Source organism: Microtus oregoni, unplaced genomic scaffold (genome assembly GCF_018167655.1).
Source record: "Microtus oregoni isolate MIOR12 unplaced genomic scaffold, Mior012 000007F_ref0000211, whole genome shotgun sequence".
NCBI classification, from domain to species: Eukaryota; Metazoa; Chordata; class Mammalia; order Rodentia; family Cricetidae; genus Microtus; species Microtus oregoni.
This window is the reverse complement of record NW_024543066.1, coordinates 40,145,353-40,171,672: the sequence shown is the minus strand read 5'-3', so window position 1 is coordinate 40,171,672 and position 26,320 is coordinate 40,145,353. Positions and strand designations below refer to the sequence as shown.

Below are 26,320 nucleotides of genomic sequence, written 5' to 3'. Positions count from 1 at the left end.
ATAATACTGCTCTCCAATTTTGAAAGAAAAAAAGTCATATGTCACTATGGAGAAGCTAAAAGAAACCAATTTCTAAATGTATATGACCTACCAAAGTTAATCACAATGAAATAAGTAACTTAGACACTAACAACCAATGAGATAGCAGCAGTTAATCTCCTGACCAACCAAAAGTCAAGGGCCAGATGGATTCACCAGAGGATTATACATGCAGCACAACTGCATATACAGACTCACAGTGGCTGGAGCTGAATGTCAAGATCTGCACAAAATCCCAGCAAGGGTTCTAGAGGGACCCATGAAGTCCCAGCCCTCTGTGAGGAAATATTGGTAACTGATGGCTGCTGGGAAAGGGAGAGAGAGTAGAGTCAATTTTCTTCAGGGATGTGATCCAGGAAATGGACCAATAGCAATGCACATACAGGCAGCCCTAGGTGGACTCAGTGGGTATTTTTTTAATGAGAGAAGAGAGAGAGAGAGAGAGAGAGAGAGAGAGAGAGAGAGAGAGAGAGAGGAGGGTAGATGGAAGGAGGAGGAGGGGAAGGAAGATACAAAGTTGGAAAGGAGAAGTGGTGGAATGGTAGAAGAGAAATTGGAGGGAATGAGGGTGGATATGATCCAACATTATATGTAAGTACGACTGTTAAATAAAATATTAAAACGAACAACCACAACAGAAAACGACAGATACCATCAGCTTCTCTGTCTATGTGCCTCTCTATTTATCTGGCAGGAAATGACTACTCTAGAAGTCTCAGTAAGTATCCTCACAGCTAACTTTCTTGATTCAAACACTTGCCATCACCTAAACTAACAACTGTAGGAAGGAAAAGAGAAATCTGGGCTTGAACACACTAATTCACTGAAGGTACAGTGACCCACATCAGTAAAGCCACAGAACAACATGGCTCTTCATGTGAAAATTAAGACTACGAGAAAAGGAGGCAGAGAGAAGTATGGCAGGACAGTAGCCGACAGCTGACACTGGGGCCTAGTACACTTTAGTTCCAGCCCCACTTTCTGAGGAAGGAAACTCTCTGCTTGTATTTTGAGACAGGGTCTCACGTGGCTCAGTCAGGCCTTGAACTCCTGATCCTCTTCCTGCCATCTCCCAAGTGCAAGGATTATAGCCATGCACCACCATGCCCGTCTCTGAAATCCTCTTTCTGAACAGGTGAGAGATGGAAATGCCAAAAGAGCCATCAGTGGCTCAGCTGGGTGATATGAGAGACATCCACAAGAAGGGGTTAGGAGAAGAGGGCAAACCCCTCTGGAAATGTCTCCTTTTCTTGCCACAGAAAAATACCCTATCCCAGGATCCAGTGCACCACAAAGGGCTTGAGGTTCTATTCAACATATGAAAAGGGAAAAACAAAGACTCCTTTTCTGAAAATTTTCTCAGAAAAGACCATGTTCTGTTTTGGAAGCCTCCTCACCAAGGTGCTAGATATTACCCAGGCTGTTGTTCAGTTCTTAACAGGCTTAAATCTTAGCTTGATAATGAAGTACCAGAACTAAGTGGCTAGAAGAATAAGGACTGCCATTCTTTTAGTGCCCTGTGAGCTCCTCTAAATGAGTCACAGATCGTTACCAGGGCACTGGGAAAAGATAAATGTGAGTAAAAATTAATAAGGGGTTCTGGAAGCTTGGCTAAGAGTCTTGGACCTAATGATAGCCATCATCTGATCTCATCCCTAATCCCCCCCCTTTTTTTTGACAGCTAACATCAACTTATTTTTTTTGTACTTCTCACCTTTTATTTTTTATTTATTTATTTATTTATTAAAGATTTCTGCCTCCTCCCCGCCACCGCCTCCCATTTCCCTCCCCCTCCTCTAATCAAGTCCCCCTCCCTAATCAGCCCGAAGAGCAATCAGGGTTGGTTCCCTGACCTGTGGGAAGTCCAAGGACCACCCACCTCCATCCAGGTCTAGCAGGTGAGCATCCCTACTTCCTAGGATCCCACAAAGCCAGTACATGCAGTAGGATCAAAAACCCATTGCCACTGTTCTTGAGTTCTCAGTAGTCCTCATTGTCCGCTATGTTCAGCAAGTCCGGTTTTATCCCAGGCTTTTTCAGACCCAGGCCAGCTGGTCTTGGTGAATTCCCGATAGAACATCCCCATTGTCTCCGTGTGTGGGTGCACCCCTCGCGGTCCTGAGTTCCTTGCTCGTGCTCCCTCTCCTTCTGCTCCTGATTTGGACCTTGAGATTTCTGTCCGGTGCTCCAATGTGGGTCTCTGTCTCTGTCTCCTTTCATCCCCTGATGAAGGTTAATATTCAGGAGGATGCCTATATGTTTTTCTTTGGGTTCACCTTCTTATCCTAATCCCTTTTTATAGACCCTAGCAGACATGTCCATGCTGTGAAAAAATATTAGAATGCATTTCTAAATGTTAGAGAAATGCTGAAATTGTTATATAAACAAATGCTTGCATTTAATTATATTTAACTAATGGAATTTAAGGGACACAACTATTTACCAAACACATTCCTCAGAATAACACATTATTTCATTCAAGGACCATTAAGTCCACGGGGTTTAGAATTTGCTCACTCTTCAAAAGCAATGTGCTGTTTCTATGCATTAAAGTGTAAAAATAAAAACTATTCATGACACTTCTCAAATGCAAGATTATACAAAAATAATTTACTAATATTATAACCGTAAGAATTATTTTATCTGCCTGATAAAGACATAGGAATGAATGTGCTGAAAGCTCACAAATCCCAAACTGTAGTAGATTTAATACTAACAAATATGTACGTTGCATTCCTATGGGAGTTTTTTTCCTTGCAGATTAACAGGACCAAACCCCAGGAAGACAGATTTTCTTGAATGTGTTTATATTGATTATTCCCATGTAGTCTAAAAGCCTTTTTGAGCTCCTGTGCCTCCACAATGCTATAGAAGTTATTCTATATATAAGTCCCCTATTACTTACCATGTGCCATCTTCCTTTAAGTAGGGCTAGTGTTTTAATTAAATGTTTGTGTGTACATAAATGCATACAGGAGGGCGCAGGCATACAAAGATCAGAGGACAATCTTCAGTAGCCAGTCCTGCCCTTCTATCTTTGTGTGGATCCTTGGGATTGAGCTCAGACCACCAGGTTGGCACAGCAAGTGCCTTTATCTGCTGAGCCATGTTTCCAGGGTTTCTAGACCAGGGCTAGCTTTCTATCCTGCCACACCTAATCTCCCCAAACACAGTAAGCTTTTTGAGAACATTTGATATCTTAGAATCTGCAGTTTTTAACATGACCTGAGTTAGAACACAAACTTTGTGGAGGAAGGGGGTTCATCCGATTTGTTTTCAAATCATTCTGAACATTTCAGGTAATGTCAGAATGTATGCTATGAGATGTAGCATACATCCGACAAGTCGTCACTGAATCAGTGAGTAATCACATTAATGTTGATTGCTCAGGAACCATTTAATTGGTTGACTGACTACCATTAATCTATATTAGCTGAGTCCACACTTTTAAGGTATTTTTCGATAGTTGTGTGGTTTCTATTAGTAATGCAAGACACATTAATGACTTTGTAGCTTAGCATTGCCTTGGGATACATGAACACCACTCCACCTGCATGCAAAACACACACACACACACACACAGAGAGAAAGAGAGAGAGAGAGACCAATTTTTATTCTTAAAAGATAAATTTCTTTTTCATATTTCAAATATTGAAGCCTCACTCTTATCACACCACCTTATTGAAGCATTTATTCATTTCTTGGTATAGATCACTGTTAACCTTGCTAAGGACAAGGGTCTTTAAAAATTTCATTTATTTATGTGTGGATGTTTTTATGAGTTTATATGTGTTACAGTTTATATAACCCATATCTCAGAAAACTAAGATTATAGGCAGCTTGAACCACCTGAGGTGGGGCTTTGAACTGAATCTATATTCTCTGCAAAAGCAATAGGCACTCTTAACTGCCAAGCCAACTCCCCAGTTCCAGAGTTGTTATTTTACCCTGGAATTTAACCCACAGCATTTGCTATAGCCAAGCAGATATTCTCTTATAAGGGTGGGAACCAAATAAAGCCAGCTTGCTTTTGATGGGCATTACAGGGGGGCAGATAGAGAAAGCATGTCCCATTCTGGTAAGATAGCCAGCTCTCAGAGAGTCCCAGCAAGGAAAATTCTTCACACATAATCCCATATTTCTCTACCACTAGAATCTCATAGTTCAATATGAGCCTGTCAATTATCACAGGGCTCTTCATTTTGTATTCTATTATTATTAAGAAGTCTGATAACTCACACTACTTCCTCTTGCTTGTTTATATCTGGAGGTTTGGACATCATTAGCAATAGAATTAAGTGGGGTTTTTAATTAGTAAGGTTTTTAAAAATAGATCAGACACAGTCAACATTTGTGTTCAACTCATAGAGTATGGTTACATGATATTTTTCTTCCTTCCCTTCCTATGATGCTATAAAGAAGTGCTACAGGGTATTTGATCACATGATGTGAAGACGTGGCTCTGTCCTTTCTTGCCTGCCTAAGATGCCTTCTGATTGGTTCAATACAGATATGAATGGCCAATAGCTAAGCAGGAGAGGATAGGCAGGACTTCCAGGCAGAGATAGGAACTCTGGGAAGAATCAAAGAGACAGAGATTTGCCAATGAAATGCAGAGGAATTTGAACATATCATACTTAGGAAAGGTACCAAGACACATGACAGAAAATAGATTAATATAATCTATTTATATTAATTTAATTCAAGTTTTAAGAGCTACTTGGGAGTAATCCTAAACTGAGGCCAAACTTTCATACTCAGTAACAATTCTCTGTGTCATTATTTGGGAGTTGGCAGTCCAAAGAAAGACCAGATTACATTGGTGTCCAGTGCGAAGGCCTGTATATCCAAGCATAGGGTCTGTGAGCAGCTGGCATGCTATTCCATATGAGAGTAAGTAGAAATGCCTTCCAGAGTTCAGGTCAGCAACTTGCCAGAACTGGAGTAGGGGGCCATGGTTCCCAGCCAGTGCCCACAGGCATGAGGCTCAGCTCTCATGGACCCGAGCAGGACAGAGCCAGCCACCAGTGCCATGTGCTAAACAGTCTTTGAAGTAGCCTGCAGATACACATAAGGGTTTTGCAACATTTTAAATTTTTCTCTGAGTTTCTCTGGGAAGCCTGTAAATGCTCATGTGCAGCCCAGTCCTTCCTGCTATGTCAGTCACAACAGGCAGCCTGGCCCTTTAAAGCTTGGCTCATTCGATCATAAGGCTGTGAAAAAAGCTAGGTCCAGACTGAGAAGACCTCTGAACAGGTATATTATGTTTGAAAATGTACTTAGGCATGGAAGAAAGAAAAGAAAATAGAAATAGACAGTCAAAGAATAAACAGTTTAAAAATAATAGTCTTGGTGTACACTGCCCAAATGAAGAGAGAGTAAAGTAATATAAAAAGAATAAACCATGTAAGGATGGGAAATATAACACAGGGAATTCGGACCCTACATAATGCTTAATTAATACTTAATTTTTAAATGCTAATAAGCAAAAAAACAACAGCTGCTGAAAGACACTGGATAGTGGAAAAACTACTAAATTAAACCAACCTATATGTTTTAAGGATGTCTTAACTTCAGAATGTAATTCAGGAAATGTATTGTGTTGGGGGAGTGGTTATGCCTTTGTTTCCCGTGGAAACAAAACTATGAATTCCATCAAATTAATAAAGATCAGAATTGACGGGGGAGACCTGAAAACCTTAGCTGCTGTATAAGCTGATCCGTTGACATTGGGAACAACTCTGAACCTGGATGAACCGGAATGAGATATGATAAAGCTTGTTGGCTACAGAGTCCTCATGACTTATTATTATATGCCATCCTTTCATATAGCATGGAGATTTATATTACAGTTTAGTTATGCAGTCCAAAGGGATTTATAATGTTGACAGATGTCATTTAACTGCTCAAACATAGAGCAGAGAATCATCTTTAAGTGAGTTGCACATACTGCATATACCATATTTGTGCTATGTTATGTTGTGTTAAAGGATAGATTATTAAATCTACTTTTAAATTAAAAAGCAACTACTAGTCTCAAATATTTATATTGGTGTGGATTTTTTATATTGATACAATTTAAGGTTATTTTTGTTATAATATGCTGTTTATGTTTCTACTCTTGATAAGGTATTGTACCTAGGAAGCAGCTCTTATACAATTGTAAACGTTCTAGTCTTTAAATGCTATTATTACAAATTGCTTAGGATAATTAAGAAATGCAGGTTAGTAATCATTTATGACAATTAAACTTGTCATCATGTTAGGTATTTTTTTTCAAAGTTAAAGAGAGATATATTTTAGATAGATAGGTGGTCTTCAAACACTTCAGAGATCTACACATTATGACATTTAAAATGTTTTAATAACAAAGCTTTCATGACAGTGACATATATTTGCTTTTGGCAGAAACAATCTAATTCTGAAAAGATGATGAGCATCGAATTTCCATGTGGAATTTGCTCTAAATATGACAAAGCTAGCCACTGGGCAAGAAACTGCCTTTGCCTCAACTGATGACAGTAAACTGTCTAAACTGGACAAGCAGGACACAAAAAAAGTCAACTGCCAAACTTTGCCAAGACCAAGTAATCCAGCCCTTCAAAGTTCCTGTTTTACAGAAAAATCTCTCAGATATTATAGACCTGTAGGCCAAAGATGCATTTCAACATTTCAGAGGAACCTTGGATGACTATCTAGGCAATCAGATGCCTCTGTCATTTCTATAGTTTGGGAATTTTCTTGTTCTTCACTCCCTGTGTACTCAGGTAATACTGTATCCTTTTCAGATATCTGATGGGTTTTAAGATGAGTTAGTTATCCTTTCACTATTTTCTTTGTTACCAAATTCAAAAAATAAACTCATAAAAGAGATGTAAACTTTATAAAGGTTGAAAGACATAAAGACTTAATTTGTTTATATAAGATAATATTTTAAGGTATAAAATGATATTTTAGGAAGGTAATACTAGTTATAATAAAAAGTGGTCTCGGTATAGAATTTTGGATTCACTAAGATAGGATAGATATTAGAGTGCTTTCTTTGAATTTTCCAGATACAAATGGGCTAGATATTGTGAATGCAATTCTTTTCTGGTAATTCTTTTTGTGTATAGTATTACTATGTTAGAGTTAAAAACCTTTCCTTTTTATTTAGACAAAAGGGGGACAATGTTATTGGATAATCTTTTTGTATGCTATAAGATGTGTCTCTGTTATACCTCACCTGCCTAAGGTACCTTCTGATTGGTTTAAATAAAGATTTGATTAGTTCATGGCTAAGCAGGAGAGGATAGGTGGGAATTTGGGGGAGAAAGAGGAACTAGGCAGAAGAATGTGACAGGCAGAGATTACCAGCAAGATGCAAAGGACATCAGACATAAATTATGGAGAAAAGGTAACAAGCACCATAGTAGAACATAGATTAATATAAATGGGTTAATTAAAGTTTTAATAGCTAGTCAGGAATAAGCCTAAGCTAAGGCCAAGCTTTTATATTTAATAATAGGAGCTTGTGGTCCAAAGAAAGTCCAAATCCAGGGAAGTGCCTAGAAACAGGTTCCTTTGCAAACCCCACTATTTCTAAGAGGCGCTACAGGTCTGCCATTGTGTCTGTTAGTTGTTGATGGCTATACCAAGTACTTACTTAGCTACATCAGCAAAACTTTCTGTGTTTACCCAAGAGAGGGACTCTCTTGAAACCCCAATGGCAGGAAGTCTAAGGAACAACAGCTGTATGGCCATAAGAGTCTCTGTTTATGATGGAATTTAATTGTTAGCTACATTGCAGGAGACTTTCTTTGACTCACTGAGTGTTTTGTGCATGAGAAAATAAGTTGGCCTCTGACATACCCACTAGGAATGGCTGCCATTTGCCGGTGTTTATACTAAGGATTTATAGGATTAAATTCCCAGTGGAAAGTTCTCTTGGTGTACATCACCCAAATGAAGTCATTTGCTTGACTAAACAATTTTTATTTTATCTCTCTTTAAAAACAAAATGCTTCACGAGTGACCTGTCTAAAATAAGTGTCAGAAAAAAGTGATATTTTGAAAAAGAAACTTAGAAGAAAACTAGACTTGCACAACCCCAGAGAACCTAGACAACAAAGAAGACCCTAGGAGAGACGTACATGGATCTAATCTAGATGGGTAGTAGAAAAAGAGACAAGATCGCCTGAGTAAACTGCTAGCATGGGGATCATGGGAGAGGGTAGAAGGGGAGGGAGCAGAAAGAAAAGGAAGCAGAGAAAAATATATAGATCAATAAAAACAAACAAACAAAAAGACAAAAAAAAAAGATTTTTAAAAACAGGTAAGTCATAGCCAACGTTTGTGTTCACCTTGTAGAGTCTGATTATATGAGGGATATTTTGCCATGTTTCATAGTCAGAATTTCCAAAGGAAAACTTTAATATCTTTCCCCCAACCCCCTCTGCTCCTAATCAGCTATTTGCACCATCTGCGACAGCCACGAATGTTCAGAGAATTCAAATTTTGGTTTCCAGAAGCAACATGGGGAGGTAACATTTTTTTTTTTCATCTTACACGTTACAGTCCATCACTGATGGAAGTCCAGGCAGGAATCTGGAGGCAGTAGCTGAAGCGGAGAATACGGAGGAATAATTCTTACTGGCTTGCTCCCCACAGTTGGCTCAGTTATGTTTTCTATACAGGCCAGAGCCACCTGCCTAGCGGTAGTACTAACCACAGAGGATTGGGCCTTCCCACATACATCAGCAATCACAAAAATGCCTAGAGGCATCCATTGGCCAATCTGATGGAGGCAATTCCTCTTTGAGAACTCCCCAGATGTGTCACGTTGACAATCAAGATCAGCCAGCACACCAAGCCAATGTTCACAGTCAATCTTTCTCAACCAATCCTGATCCAATCTGGCTCAAACATCACTAAAACATAAGTTCACGCTCTTCTGTGCTGATATCCCTTTTGGTCATTCTATTTCCTCAACCTAACAGTTCTTTGTTCCCTTCAAAGGCCACTTTTCCTATGAAGTCACCAAGTTCCCCTAAGCAGCGACCCCTCTGTCTTGAATAGTATGCTGTGCAGCATTGCTAGTCTCCATCCCTTGCAGCTATTTAGAAATCCAGTGTCCTTGTCAACAGCAAGTGTTCATCCCAGGACAGTTAAGAATATGGCTCTCCCTCATATTCAAATCCCCTGAGGTACAGAGGACACTGCCTTGCATATGGGAAGGATTCAACACATACTGACAATATGATTTTTGTCCAAATAAGATACTACTGGTTGAGTTATAGTTTCGTGGTCTTCATTGTACCCATTGCCTTTATACTCAAATAGATGTCTCTTAGCCTTAAGAGCTCCCAGGGAGAGTGGTGATAGTTTCTCTAGGGAACAATACTTCCCAGGCAATTGTTCACCACTGGCTCCTACTACAAGTGTCACTGTAAATACTATAGTACTTGGTTTCAGTAACAGGCTCAAAGCCAAAGACAAGTATAAGAAACTCTTAAGTTGCTATTAACTATTTATATGAAGAGACCTAAAAAAGAAGCATCTACTGTTTTCAGAAGAATTACAGCTAGGATAATGACTTACTAAGTGACAAAAACGATGGACTTCTCATTGGGTTAAGAACTGCTTTTCTGGGACTGGAGAAATGGCTGCTCTTGCAAAGTACACAAGTTCAAGCACGCACATCACCATGTCATAATGGCTGGTAACACCAGATCTATGTGTTCTGATGCCCTCTTCTGGCCCCTGTGGGCATCTACACACGTGCACACACATCACCATGTCGTAATGGCTGGTAACACCAGATCTATGTGTTCTGATTCCCTCTTCTGGCCCCTGTGGGCATCTACACATGTGCACACACATCACCATGTTGTAATGGCTGGTAACACCAGATCTATGTGTTCTGATGCCCTCTTCTGGCCCCTGTGGGCACCTACACACGTGTACATACTCACACAGAGATACACACAGAGACGTAAATTAAAAAGTGAGATAAATCTTTTTCTCTTTAACAAACTGGTTTGCTAAAGTGGCAATCATGAGAGTCAGAATGAAAGAGGTGGGTTTTGTTGCTGTTGTACTGTTTAAACTTTTTTCATGCACTGCCTGGCAGGCATTGATAGTGTCTAGCTCTTGTATGTGAGTAGGTATCCAGCTCTAAGCATGGAACCTCTACCTAAAACTGTCTTTAAAATGTGGACATTGATCATCAAATAAAACAGAAACTAGACAAGTTCTTCAGGATGCTTCCGTACGTGACATGGCGGGACCTATCACACAGACCCAGGATCTTTCCATATCATTGCTCTCTCATCCACAGGCTCCAACCTGTCATAAAGATGGCCGCTCTAAGCCCTGGCTGATTTGTCTCTGTTGTTGTTGAGGATGACAATATTTGATTGGGGTGCAAGGGGTAAAGTAAATATCTTTTTCTAATTATGTAAATAAAAGTCCCCTTTTGCTTTGATTGGGTCATTTTATGTCAACTACCTAGTGCAGGATAAACAACTGTCTACAGGGAAACAACATGTACCAATCTGCTCAGATTTAGGTCCCTGAAATCAGTTCTAAAGGGGAGGTCAGAATTTTCATGGTAGGCTAAGACTGAATTAAAATCATTTAGGAAGAGATGTAACTATAAAAATCATACTGATACTCAAAAATACACAGAAAGAGGAATAGAGTTAATGCTTTACAGGATAATGATTGTGAATATGATCTGAAATTACAATTGAGATGACAATAAATGACTTTTTAAATTAAGAAATTAAAGTTTGTTAAAGTTTGTTACTATTTTAAAGAACTTGTAATGATTTCTTGAGTGGGAGAATTACAAATAAATGACAACATTTCTCCAATTTGGTCTTCTTCAATGAAGAAATGGGAGTTACCTAATGTAGAGTGTGAATCTCATGAGGGACAGATCATGTCTGCCTTCCCCAATGCCTATCCTGGGCAAAAGGAAACGGTCAATGTTTTCCTGGTTGGATAAGTAATATATAAACAGTCCATTAAATGATAGAGACTTGTGCTAGAACAGGTGCCAAGTGCACTGACTGCAGATGCACTGGACTATAAAGAGTGCCGAGGGAAGGCTCTGCAAGCAAAGGAACCAGATAAAGGACCACATATCAATTGCTGCCTACCTACAAGCCAGCAATGTCCAGAACCCTAGCAAACGTATATGACAGCACTGTAGCCAAGCAAATGTACTCCTTTGCTCTTTAAAATGTGGTTATGTGTTTGGAAGATAACTGCAAGGCCAGCACAAGGACCCAAGTTTATTTCCAAAGCTTACACTAAACACACATGTGCGCGCGTGCACACACACACACACACACACACACACACACATGCATGCATGCACACACGCACACACACACAAAACAAGTAAAACTCAGACATAGAAACATGCACCTTTAATCCCAGGGCTGCAGAGGTGGGCACAGGCAGATTCTTGGGCCTACCTGGCCTGCCAGCATAGTCTACTTGGCCAGTTGAAGATGGGGAGTACCTGAGGAAGAACGTCTAAGTGTGTACTCTCATCTGCACAGACACGTGTGTGCAAATGCATTTGCATACATGCTTCACATACCCTCTGATGACATGCACACGTGGGCAGGTGGTACTTGAAACTGCCCATCCATGAACTGTGGAGGCCCCAATATCCCCTGGCACCAGCTAGTGTAGTGTCGTCTCCTGAGGTCTCTCGTCAGAAGTCACCGCAGACATTCCCACGGACACCCCTCCCCGCCACTGCCCAAACAAACCAAATGTGCCCTCCTAGATTTCCCTATAGCTCGATTATAAAGGGACTGGGTGTCACACTCCCCCAGAGCCACTGTCTTTCTGTACACTTTCTGCATCCATGCTGTCCAGCTGTTGCACTGACCTTCCGGGACACTGGAACTTCCCGCCTCCAAAAGCCATGAAGCCGTCCAAGAAAGCATTCTTATCTAAATTTGCCTCTTTCCAGCGTTCCTGTGGGAAGAAAATACTTTTTTTTCCTAAACCAGCCTTATATAAATAAGCTTAACTCTACTTCTCTGGGCTAAAAATGATGCTGTACAGCTAATCCTTGCATACGAAGTTGCGGTGTTGTGGGTCATTTTTTCCAACCTGTTATTAATATCAGACACAATTGTGGTTTTGGAACATGAACTTATAAACAAAAAGGACTTAACAAGAATCCTATTAAGTAGAAGATGTAAATGACAACGTAAATCACCTACAGAATTGACCTCAGCGGAGGAAGACTATTTATAACACAGTCTCAGGCTTTATCATAAAATTAATCATAATAATAAATTTAGCAGCAAGGCACTGACAAAACTGCTTGCCTGGAGGAAGCCTGGGGCATGGAATAAATACATCTGGGTGCCAGTGCTCCCAGACTTTCCTAAGGGCAAGGCATGAACTAGATGAACTCTTGGAACAGCTCAGGCCTGTGATTCCCCAAGCAGATGAAGCAACAGATCACCACTTTAATTTGCTGTGTTTTTATTTTGTGGGCTCCTTGGAAACCAGTAACAGAAGCAGTTGCCCAAGAAACACAAAATAAGACTTCCTTCCAGCAGAGCCAGGGCTACTGGCTTTCATATTCTTTCCTAATTTTGTATAAAAGTCCATCTTTGAGGATGCTTGTTCCACACTCCACTTGACCTGTCAATGGTGTGACATCTACATTGAAAATGCTATTGGTCCATCGTAGCCAACTTTGGACACGGTTGCCAGAATATATGGCTACTTACTGAGACATACTCAGTTAATTTATGTATTTATATTCTTAGCAAAAAAACAACAGAAATTATAAAGGATTATACATATTGAAAGAGAGCACTTACAGGTTTGAATGAGTCAGGTTCAAGAAAATATTTTGGATTTCTGTGTAGCCAGAACGGAGACACCATCAATAGATCACCAGGAGGAACTGTATGGCTCTAAAATAGAAAAATCAGCTTCAAATAACTTATTTTGAAATAAGTTTTAAGGAGAGTTTGGAACATTAAAAACAAAGCTACAGCTATACTGTGAAAAAGAGACATTTTATTGTAACATGAAGGGAACCTGCTTGCTTGTTTGTGTTTTCTGTCCTGTCAGGTTCCCCACAATTGTTTGGCTACAAAGAAAATCACACATAGGTCTCCATAAATTATAAGCTGATTGGCCCATTAGTTCTAGCCTCTCACTGGCTAACTCTCACATCTTGATTAACCTATTTTTCTGATCTATGTTAGCCATGTGGCTCAGTACCTTTTTTCAGTGGGGCAGATCACATCCTGCTGCTTTGGTGGTCTGGGCAGGAGTGGGAGGTATCAGCTTCCTCCTTCCCAGAATTCTCCTGTTCTCATTACATCATTTCTACTTCCTGTCTGGTTTTCCCACCTATATTTCCTGCCTGGCCAATCAGCGTTTATTTATAACATGATTGACAGAATACAGACAATTTTCCCACACCATTTTATAGTAAGTGTAAGAAAAACCCAACTTTCCTAGCTACGTCAATCTCTGTGTGTGTGTGTGTGTGTGTGCGTGTGTGTGTGTGTGTGTGTGTGTGTGCACGCGCGCACATGCATACGTGCCATGGCATATGTGTAGCAGACAGAGGACAACTTGTGGTTGTTGGATTATGGGAACTGAATTTAGGTGTCAGGCTTGAGACATCTCACCAGCCCTAATGTTTTAGATTCAGGGTCTCTGGCTGAACCTGGAGCCAATCATTCCAAGTTGCACTTGTTGTCCAGCAAGTCCCTGGGATCTGCCTGCCTCTTTTTCCCAGAACTGTAATATTGAGTGCTCACTGACACACCTGGCTTTTGTTGGAGACCTGAACTTCATTCTTGCAAGACAAGTCCTTTCACAAACCAAGCAATCTCCCCTTTTCCTGGGATAGATCATTTCTATGGTCCAATTAGAAGATGACTAGTTTCTAATTCTGATTACTAGTCACTTGTACATGTTTGACTATACAGAGGTAGATATTAGTTAAATGTCAGCATTTTATTTTCTTAAAGGTTTATTTTATTTTGATTACGTGTTTGTCTATGTAGATGGGGAGTCTAGAAGAGGGCACTGGATTCCCCTGGAGTGGGAGTTATAGCCAGTTGTGAGCTGCCATGTGGGTGCTGGGAGCCAAACCTGGGACTTTTACAAAAGCAGTACATATAACCACTGAGCCATCTCCCTGTTACGGGAGGTCCTCCAGCCTATCGCCGCTGAGATACCAGCCCATTGGGGCTTGGTCTCTCTCCCTTTAAAAAAGCGGCCACTTCCCTCTCCTCTCTCTTCACTTCCTGCTCCGCCGGCGACTAGACTCCCTTCCTGGTTGCGCAGAGGGCTGACGGTGATCTGTAAGTTTTTTCCCCTTTAAATAAATACCACCCTATTAATCATAATTCCAAACTGGTGTGGCATTGTTTATGACTTACGCCTTCATCTTCCCAAACCTGATTTTTTAAAATTATGTGTATGTGAGTGTATATGTATATGTATATGCATGCTACAGAGGCTTCAAGAGGGTGTCAGATCTTCTAGGCCTGGCATTGCAGGCAACTGTGAGCCACCCAGCTTGGGTATTGGGCACAAAACTAGGCAGGCAAGGGGTGCACATAGACACACAAACACACACATATGTGTGTATACATATGTATGTGTCTATGTGTATATACACACATGTGTGTATATATATGTGTGTGTGTGTATATATACATATATGTGTATATACATGTGTGTATAGAGAATGATGAATATAAAAACGACTGATTCCCCACTCTTTATTATTATTAATAATTAGTATAATTAATTAAGTAGTCATTGTTTTCACTTGTGGTAATTTTTTAAATAGAAATGCTCAAACTTTCAAAAATAACGAAACAAAAGCATTAATATGTAAAAAGAATCAGTATAGAGAAGTTGAGGAGGCGCCCTTTGTCAATCTCTGTGAACCTCTATCCTCCAGAGGCATATGTGCAGCACAGATAAAACACACACTCAGCACATACCACACACACTATAATCAAGTGATTTATCAGGGAAGTGAAGGGCTGATTTAATATTTGATTATTAATAAATGTAACCAATATCAGTAGGACAAACATGGGAAAGCATATGGTTCTGTCAATTAATATAGAAAAGCGAGAAAGAAATTTATGATTAACAAAATTCTCAGCAAAAGAGAAATAAAATGACTTGAACTTGACAAAAAGCATCTATAAAAATTCTATACCCAGCATGGTACTCAATGGTGAAAATGAAAGGCTCTCCCCTTGAGACCAGGACAAAGCCCTGCTGGACACTTTCCATCGTCAACAGAGTGCTGCAAACCACAGCCACTGTGGTTATAAGAAAACAAAAGGACAGAAATAAAAACAATGCCTACATCAAAGAAATCACCGAAATCTACAAACATTACTATCTATTGGCTGGGAATACAGCTTGGTAGCAGAGTGCTTGCCAAACACGCACAAGGTCCTGAGTTCTATCCCTGTTACCCCAGAAAGAAACAAAGAGCAATCGTATGCCTGCATAAACCAAAACTTTAAACAACAGCAAAAGACCATAAATAAGCCAGGCAGAGTGGATAATAACTTACAACCCTAGTACTTTAGAGGCCGAGGCAGGAGAGTCATCAGAAGTTCCAGGCCAGGCTGAGGTACACATGTGTCCTCCTCAGAATAAGCCTCCGCTAACACCGTGCCCGAAATGACCACTCACGAAATTTCTAAAATAAATGAAATAATAGGAACACATAGTTTTTAGAAATTTGTTTGCTTGAAAAAGCCATCAGGACACTGACACAGAGACATCTATATTAAATCTATGAATTATCTTTTGAACCAGAGTACAATGGTGCATAGTGGAAGCTCAATTGGGATTATACTAACATTCAGAGGAACAAACACATTCCTCTGCTTCACTGTGACAGGCAGACAACTTCCTCTCAGAGCACATTCACAGTTTAAAGTAATCGATAGATTAATTAAAAGTAAAACTATCCAAATCCCAGTAAAACAAAATGCTATAGTTTATGTAAGATCAATGAAACTAACTTTGTCTTCCTGGGGGTGCAAACATTTTAACTGGAATTTTTACAAATTGAGATTTTTATCTCTTTTGTGGTCTATCAAAATCCCCTGGTATCAATCCAAAAGCTCTCAGTCTGTGGATAAAGAAAGGTAAACAAGAGAATGGAGAGAACTGATGTGGTCTTCCTGGGTATTGAAGGCCCCTGAGCCAGATCATTCTGGTGAGATTTTGGTTCTGGTGATTGAGTCTCAGATAGTTCACTGCAGTCTCCCACATGCACTGACTCTCTATGGTGACCTGGAGAAGCTCCCCCAACCTGCCCTCACTCCACTGCCATCCCTGTGCCTAGCTGATCCAAGCCCTTCTTGTTCTCTTCTCATGCATGCTCACCTGTGGCTAGAAACTTCTCCCAGGCATTCAGAGGCACTTCTCTCATGTCCTGCTCAAAGATACTTGTTGAGAATCAGAGAGCAAGAAATAGGTGTTAATGGAGTATATGCCTAGAGATGGTATGTCCATAAGTCTATATTACATCTCCTTGCTGCAAGGCTCAGGGAATAGCAAGAAGAGGGTGCAACTGGAGGCTTCTCTCCTGCCCGCCAGTTCCTGAATATCCACTCTGAGAATTAATATGAATTACAAACTGCTTGACAGGTGGCTCAGGCTTATTACTAACTAGCTTTTACATTTTATATTAACCCATTTCTATTAATCTATGCATTGCCACATGGCTATGGAATTGCCACGTGGCTATGGTATTACCTCACATCTTGCTTCTCCAGCAACTGTTGGCGTCTCCCTGACTCTGCCCCTTTTCTCCCTATATCTCTGGATTTTCCTCCTGGTTCTATTCTGCCTGGCTAATGACCAAATTATTTTCTTTTAATAAAGAAATAAACCAATGGTAATAAAACATATTCACAGCATACAAAAAGATAACCCACAACATTTCCCCTTTTCTGTGTATATGCGTCTACCAGGTGCTCTAGCACAAGGTAATGATGAAATCGATCAGTTATTAATAGAAAATGTGCTGGAGGCCTCAGAATTCCATAAAAAACACTAAGTAAATAGCAAAGGTTTGAAAAAGAATTTTTCCATCACTCAGCAACAACCCAAGGAAATTGTGAAAAAATATCCTACTTGTTCCTGTATAATCAAATTCCATGACCTGCAGGAAATAACCCTAAAGGTATGCAAAGAAATGAAATTTGGCAAATGGATGTGCTTCATTTTTCAGAAATAGGAAAATTAAAATATGTACACCATATAACAGATACATAGTCAGGATTCCAATGGGCAACTGCTTTGAGTTCTGAAAAGGCTAATTCTGTAATTACACACCTATCAGAAGTCATGGCCATCATGGTAATACCTACATAAATTAAAACTGACAATGCTCCAGCATATATCACTAGTAAATAAAAAAAGATTTTTGCGTATTATAATATAAAGCATGTTACAGGTATACTACATAATCCTACAGGACAAGCAGTTTTAGAAATATCTAATTGCACTTTAAAAGAAAGGGGGTAATAAATACCCCTCAGAGATAGACTACATAATGCCTTATTAACCTAATTTTCTAAATGCTAAAAAGAAAGGAACAACAACTGCAGAGACAATCAAATGATTGTGGGGCTACTAAGCTAAACCAACAGAAGGTATCTTGACTTCAAGATTTGGGTGTAAGCATATCTTAGTTAAGGGAGCCACCTTAGGGTTGGCAAGAGACTTGAACCTAGAGGGGCTCCCAGGTGCCCAAGGCGATGTCCCCAGTTAGTTCCTTGGGCAGATGAGGATAGGGAACCTGAAATGACCCTATCCTATAGCAATACTGATGAATATCTTGCATATCACCATAGAACCTTCATCTGGCGATGGATGGAGATAGAGACAGAGACCCACACTGGAGCACCGGACTGAGCTCCTAAGGTCCCCAATGAGGAGCAGAAGCAGGGAGAACATGAGCAAGGAAGTCAGGACCACGAGGGGTGCACCCACCCACTGAGACAGTGGGGCTGATCTATTGGGAGCTCACCAAGGCCAGCTGGACTGTGACTGAAAAAGCATGGGATAAAACCAGACTCTCTGAACATGGCGAACAATGAGGGCTGATGAGAAACCAAGGACAATGGCATGGGGTTTTGATCCTACGTAATGTGATGGCTTTGTGGGAGTCTAGCCAGTTTGGATGTTCACCTTCCTAGACCTGGACGGAGGGGGAGGACCTTGGACTTTCCACAGGGCAGGGAACCCTGACTGCTCTTTGGACTGGAGAGGGAGGGGGAGAGGAGTGAGGGGAGGGGGAGAGGGACGGGAGGAGGGGGAGGGAAATGGGAGGCTGGGAGGAGGTGGAAACTTTTTTTCTCAATAAAAAATTAAAAAAAAAAGAATAACGGGGTAATATATGTTATAAGAGTTAATAAAGCACGGTTAGCTTTATACCCCCCCCCCAAAAAAAAAGATTTGGGTGTAAGGATATGTTGCTTTGGAAAAGAGGTTCTGCTTTTGTTTCCACAGAAGATGAAGAGCTGTGAATTCTTCTAGCTAATGTGGCTTGATCAAAAAAGACTCCCTGAGAGGTTTCCATGGGAGCAATGACACAGGTGATCCAATATCCAGAACAGCTTCATGGCAACTGGATAAGAGTATCCAGTCTCACAGAGTGCTACAACCAAGTTTTAACCATAATTCTAATTTTTCTCAGGATTCCCATATGATTAACAGCACACCCAATAAGCAGGAATTATTATAGAAAACTATACCCAAATTCCCAAGATATTGTTTATAAATTTTCATTTTCATTTAAAGGGGTTGGTTATAAATGATTAATGGTCATAGCCAATCTCTTCCTAAAGAAAAGAGGGGGTGTGATATATAAATGATAAAAAAGCAGATTATTGAATCTACTTTAATCCAAAAACAACTGTCAATCTCGAAATACTTTATATTGGTATGGATTTTGGTTTATTGATACAAACTTCAGGTCAATTTTGTTATACTATATGTATATTTCTACTCTGGTTTAAGGTATTATCTTTATGTAGCTCATTGAAAAAAATGTAATATATAGTTAAAAATACAAATTATTAGTCATCTATAATAGTCAAACTTATGTTGTATTAGTTAGGTTTTCTAGATATGCAGAGATATATACCAAATAGATAGGTAATTTTCAAACACTTCAAAGACTTACAGAATATGACATTTAAAATGTTTTTTTTATTTTAATAATTTTTTTTATTAAGAAAAGAAGAAAAAAAACATAAACAAAAAACAAGTTTCCACCTCCTCCCAGCCTCCCATTTCCCTCCCCCTCCTCCCACCCTTCTCCCCCTCCTCCCACCCTTCTACCCCTCCCCCCACTCCTCTCCCCCTCCCTCTCCAGTCCACAGAGCAGTCCAGGTTCCCTGCCCTGTGGTAAGTCCTAGGTCCTCCCCCCTCCGTCCATATCTAGGAAGGTGAACATCCAAACTGGCTAGGCTTCCACAAAGCCAGCACATTAAGTAGGATCAAAACCCCGTGCCATTGTCCTTGGCCTCTCATCAGCCCTCATTGTTCGCCATGTTCAGAGAGTCCGGTTTTATCCCATGCTTTTTCGGTCACAGTCCAGCTGGCCTTGGTGAGCTCCCAGTAGATCAGCTCCACTGTCTCAGTGGGTGGGTGCACGCCTCGTGGTCCCGACTTCTTTGCTCATGTTCTCCCTCCTTCTGCTCCTCATTGGGACCTTGGGAGCTCAGTCCAGTGCTCCAGTGTGGGTCTCTGTCTCTGTCTCCACTATCCTGAGTGAGGTGTCCCAGACCCAAAAAGATGAACATGGGATGTACTCGCTCATAATTGGTTTCTAGCCATAAATTAGGGCCACGGAGTCTACAATAGGTGAACCTAAAGAAGCTAAGTAAGAAGGTGAACCCAAGGAAAAACATATAGTTATCCTCTTGGCTAAGGGAAGTAGACCCAATTGCCGGGGAGAAAATTAGGATCTTGGGGGTGGGGTGGGATGGGGGTAAGGGGAGATGGGGAGAGAAAAGGTAGAAGGGAAGGAGGGGGGACTTGGGGAATCAGGAGAATTTAAAATGTTTTAAGAACATAGACATTTCTCAACAGTGAGAGATGCCTGCTCCTGGAAGCACCATTTACTTCAAGAGGATGATGGGCATCAAAAGAAGCTCTTTAAGAAGTTTGCTTTCAGTGTGTCAAGATTAGTCATTTGTGCAAAAAAAAAAAAAAAAAAAAAAAAGCTCTTGCCTGGACTGCTTGATAATATGCTGTATGAACTGGACATGTTTGACCCACAGAAAAGTGACTGCTGAACAAGGTGGGGCAGTCCTTCAGGGTTCCTGCTTCATGAAAGAGTCTGCCAGACATTCTGCAGGACACAGAAGAAAGGACTGACAAATTTTGCCAAAACAGGCGTGACAGTCCTTCAGATTTCCTGCCTCACTGACAAATCTGCCAGACATTCTTGGCCTATAGGCTAAAAATGAATGCCCCAACATTACAAAAGAACTTTGCGTAACTGTCCAGGAAGCCAGATATCTCTGTCATTTCTAGAGTTTTGGAAGTTGCTTACAATGCAGTTCCCAGTTACTTAGGTAACATCATATCCTTCACGGGACTCTAATGGAGTTGAAGACTAGATAGATATAATTGTAATTTTCCTTAGTTATGATAAAAGAAAAACTAGATATGAAACATTAGACTCAAAGAGATGAAACAGATGATATAATATTTTATTTAATTTTGTCAAATAGAAATAGACTAAATATTGTACCCCTGTAATTCTTTCTTGATGACCAATTTGTTATATGTATTTTTACTATGTTAAAGTTAAAACCTTCCTTTTTAACTAGACAGAAAAGGGAGATGATGTTGGATGCCCTTCTGTATGCTGTGAATATGCCTTATTATCATTGGTTAATAAAGAAGCTGATTTGGCCAATAGCCAGGCAGAATAAAGCCAGGAGGGAAATCAAAATAGACACAAAAAGAAATAAGGTAGATTCAGGGAGATACCAGCAGAAGCAAGACATGAGGTAAAAAGCCACAGAGATCATGGTAAATACAGAATAATAGAAATGGGATGATTTAAGTTGTAAGACCTAGTTCATAATTAGCTTGAGCTAATAGGCTAAAAAGTTTGCAATTAATATTAAGCCTCAGAGCGGTCATTTAGGAACTGGCAGGTGGGAGAGAACTGTCCACTTACAAGAATGAGTGGAGAATTCTAAGAGACCGGGAAGGAATAGCGTCTTCTGGATGTGGCAGAGCTGTGCGTTCATGAGCTCCTATAGTTGCATGTTCAAGGTATGCCCAGGCTCAAGTCAACATGGATGGGGGAGGGGCACACAGGTCCCCACGCCTAGCGGAGGAGCTATGTACAGCTGACGGCTACCAGGGGAGAACAAACCCATTTTCTCTAAGGTGTAGCCTCTGACAGGTTATCCAGGCTCTACATTCATGGCTATATGAGCAGCATTAACTATATTCAGTGTGTGTTAACTAAAAAAGAGGACACCAAGTTTGGGAAGAAGACAGGGGAAATGATCTGAAAAGAACTAGAGGGGAAGAGGAGCGGTGAATGTAACTGAAAATCCCCATATGCACATATAGAATTCTATCTCGAAATAACATTTGTAAAAATAAATACCACTGAGTCAGCTGACAGAAGTCCACCTGCTTGGCTTAAACAACATTATATAACTGATACAGAATCACATGGCCAAATTTCTACTCGAAAGTTTATAGTTAGTGACAATATTTTCCAAAAGACAAATCTCTCTCTGATGGTGTCACTTAACGTACTGTTTATAGGGTCACTTGGGACTCATGGGAACGTAAGTACACTATCAAAACCCACTGACATTTTCCATTGGAAAAATGAAATCTTTTTTTTGTTGTTGTTGTTGTTTTGTTTTGTTTTTTTTTTTTCAAGACAGGGTTTACTTGTAGCATTAGAGCCTGTTCTGGAACTAGCTCTTGTAGACCAGGCTGGCCTCAAACTCACAGAGATCTGCCTGCCTCTGCCTCTGCCTCTGCCTCCCGAGTGCTGGGATTAAAGGCATGTGCCACCACCGCCCAGCTGGAAAAGTAAAATCTTAAAATTCACAAGGGATCACAAAAAGGCCCCAAATAGCTGTAGGAATCTTAACCCAATTAACAAAGCTGGAGTCAGTGTACCACATGACCTAAAAGATACTAAAAAGTCACTGTAATAAAAAGAGCACAAAACCAATTACACAAAGAACAGAAGAGACCCCTGAAATTGATCCATTCATTTATGACTTCTTATACAGATGCCCGTTTTCTTAAGCAGTGGTGTTGGGCTAACTGGGTATCAATATGCAAATGAAGAAATTAGGTTCTTATCTCATACAGTGTATAAAATCAACTCAAATGGATTAAACTTGTGTGTGTGAAACTGCTAGATAATGCATAGAGGAACCCCCCTCCCCCCGATATTGATCTGGGAAATGAGGATTTGAAAAATCCAAATGCTGAGACAACAAAAGTGAAATCACACAAACGAGATGACTTTCAACTAAAACTCTTCCATATAAGTAAGGAAGACACGGCTAAGTGGACAGACAACCTATGGGATAGGATGAGATAGGTCTGAAGCATACATCTGATAAAAGGTTAGTTTCCAATACAAGCAGCTCACACAACTCCTTAGTAAGAACAAAGTAGACCTACAAAATATACAAAGATCTAAGCACACAGTTCTTAAAAGAAGAGTCAAGAACTGACTAGGAGATGACGCAGCAGTTTAGAGGGCTCATTGTACTGGCTGGAGAGATGACTCAGCAGTTTAGAGGGCTCATTGTACTGGCTGGAGAGATGACTCAGCAGTTGTATCTGCCTGCAGTATCTGCTAGAGGACCCCAGTTTGATTCCCAGCACCAACACTGAGCAGCTTGCATCTGCCTATAACTCCACTTTCGGGATATCCATCACCCTCTCCTGAATTTATGTACATCACCACCATGCCCAACACACATATGCATAAACATAAAAATATTTACTAAAGAAGACTCATAAAATATTCAACAAGTTTATAGAAACAAACAACTTGTACTATCATTGTCAGGGAAATGAAAAACCAAACCTCGTAGGATATTATCTCCATCTTGTTAGAATTGTATTATCAAATGAAACAGAAGCGTCAGAGGACAAAGACAAAAAGGGAACCACTGGAGACTGTTTTTTCTAAATGCACATTAGTATAGCCATGTAAAAGATAATATAAGGGTCCCTCAAAAGATTAATGGTAGAACTACTGTGTGATCAAGCTAACCAACTACCAAGTTAACAGCCCAAGGATATAAAATTAACATGTCAAAAAGATAACTTCATATTCATGTTCACAGCAGCACGCTTTACAGTGACCATGACATGGAATCAAAGTGTGCCGGTCTGCAGATGGATGAGGAGAAAGTGGTATGCATGTGTACATGAAACATCATTCAGATTTTTAAAAGATAGAAGAAATTCTACAACTGCACAGAAGAAGCTTGAGGATAAATAAGCCAGGCCCAGAGGGACAAGAGGCTGGTAATCTCAAAGGTAAAAATTCGGCTCACAGGACTAGTGCTTGGAAATGTAGTTCTTGGGGGCTGGGTGGTAGAAATGTTGGTCAAATAATACAAAATTCTATATAAAGAGTAGAATGTATTCAAGAGATATGGTGTACCATGTAGTTGCCATCATTAGAAATAGTGTACTAACTGCTCACAGAGTGCATGAATATTTTCACACAAGAATGATTAAGTGTTTGAAATAATATACAGGTTAATGACTTGGTCTGGCCATTACAAAATATGTACATATTTCAAAGTATATGACAAACACACACACACACACACACACACACACATATAAATTTCTATTCAGTTATAATAAATTGAAGAAATCAATAATATATCAATCAAGAAAACTTTAACAAAATGCATACTTTTTCTAGAAGGCTCATCACGTCCAAACAAAACCAAAGCTTACCAGAATTTTAATTGGCTTGACTACTTTTCTTGTAATGATACCAGGGGCTCTCAAGCGGATGGCTTCCAGAACACACCATTTAATTAGAAGGAGCTTCTTCAAGTCATCATCAGACACTTCAATCTTATCTTTCCCTGTAAAGAGAATTGTTTAAAGATTAAAGGAAAGATGCGCTAGAGAGAGCAGAAGGTGATTTTGAGCAAGCTCATCAACGCAGGATAAGCTCACCAAGGAAAGTGCTGCTGGGATGTATTGATTCTGTCTCCTTCCTTTGCCAGAATGGACTGGCACCTAACCCTAGCTGTAACAGTCCTGTGGCTACAAAATGGCTAAGATGGTACCTGTCTGGAAAGCAGTTCCGTTTTCCTCATCTCATTCTTCCTTGTCAAAACCCCCATTGCATTTAACGAAATAGCGGCAAAGATTGGCAGCACAAGGGGAAAATACAGCAGGCCAGTAAAGTAAAGGTTTCCAAAAAGTGCTGGACATCCTTAGCCATTGGGGGATGCAAATCAACACTGCCTTAAAGGGCTGGAAGATGGCTCAATTGGTAAAGACTTGCCATGCAAGCATGGGGAACTGAGTTTGAATCCCCAGCACCTATGGAAAAAGCTAGGTGGGGCTGAATGTCAGCATTAAGAAGGTAGAGAAGGAGATCCCTGGGCTTACAGGCCAACCAGTCTAGCAGAATCAGTAAATTCCAGGATCACTGAAACACCTGTCTTAAAAAATAAGGTAGAAAAGCTTTGTAGAAGACATCTACCATTGACTACTACCAACCACAAGCTGATGTAGAGTGTTCCAGGGATCTGATGCCCTCTTTTAGACATCAGAGTCACTGCATGTACATGGTGCACATATATATGTGTAGATAAAAGCACTCATATATTAAAAATAATGTTTTTAAGTTCTGGAGATCATTACATTGCAAAATAAACCCAACTGTGGAAGATAAGTATCATGGTGTTCTCATAGGCACTCACATATATCCATATACATACATACATATGCAAACATATATCCATATACATACAAACATACACACATGCATACACACATACACTCAAAAAATACTTTAGGATTGCATTTCATTCTAGTAAGAATGGCTATCAGACAAACAAATGAAAATAAATGTTTGCATGTATGTAGAGTAAGCAGAGCCTGTCTACATTGCTAGTGGGAGAGGAAACAGGTGCAGCCTCTACAGAGATCAGTATGGAATGTCCTGATGAAACTAAAACAGAACTACCAAGTGATGCAGCTATTCATCTCCTGGGTATGGTCCCAAAGGACTCTAAGCCGTACACACAGAGATACTTGCATATCCCTGTTTACTGTTGCTCTGGTCTCAACAGTCAAGATAACAGAAACAGCCTAGACATCCATCAGCAGATAAAGGGATAAAGAAAATGTGGTACATACACACAGTGGAATTATATTCAGGTGGAAAGAGGAATGAAAATGGATACAATTTGAGATCACTGGACCTTGTTGCTCATGAAGATGGCATGGGTTTGTTTCCCAGATCTTACCACAACCAGTGACTTCAGTTCCGGGCATATTCAACACCTTCTTCTGGCACCAGGCAAGCACAGAGAACACATACATGCATGCAGGCAAACACATGTACACATAAAATAAAAATAAATCTTTTTTAAGTGCTGGAGATCATTATATTACACAAAATAAGGCTGACTGAGAAAGAAATAAATGGTCTGTTTTCTCTTAAGCACAGAATCTATATTGAAATGTATGTATAACACATACATAGGATATGACTGTAGTAAGGAACTAGGAGAGGGAAGAAAGAGTCTCGGGGAGAACAAGAGAGTGTTATGGAATATATATTTATAGGAAAGAGTCAGTTACAGGAGGTCAGATGGATAAAGGCAACAAGGAGGTGAATAAGAACATAGTACAGATTTTAGAAAGATGACCTAATGATTCTATGGATTGGAAAACTTAAAGGAAATGGACAACTTTCTGGATAAATATCACTTACCAAAATTAAATCAAGACCAGATAAGCAAATTAAATAGACCTATAACTGCTAAAGGAATAGAAACAGTCATCAAAAGTCTCCCAACCAAAAAAGCCCAAGACCAGATGGTTTGAGCTCAGAATTCTACAAGATTTTCAAAGAAGAACTAATATCAATACTCCTCAAATATTCCACACAATATAAATAGAAGGAACGGTGTTAAATCCTTTTTATGAAACTACAATTACCTTGATACCCAAACCACATAAAGACATT

At 40.0% G+C, this 26,320-nt stretch overlaps 1 protein-coding gene across 2 annotated transcripts in view; it reads right to left on the bottom strand.

Annotated features, from left to right (window-relative positions):
* LOC121450734 (24-hydroxycholesterol 7-alpha-hydroxylase) overlaps positions 1–26,320 on the bottom strand; it is a 91,165-nt gene that overhangs the window by 7,776 nt on the left and 57,069 nt on the right. For both annotated transcript variants that reach the window (XM_041655999.1, XM_041655998.1), the window contains 3 exons: positions 24,064–24,197; positions 12,882–12,977; positions 11,930–12,018 (listed from right to left, as the gene is read on the bottom strand). In XM_041655999.1, coding sequence (XP_041511933.1) covers positions 11,930–12,018; positions 12,882–12,977; positions 24,064–24,197 — 319 coding nt within the window. The remainder of the gene's footprint in view (positions 1–11,929; positions 12,019–12,881; positions 12,978–24,063; positions 24,198–26,320) is intronic.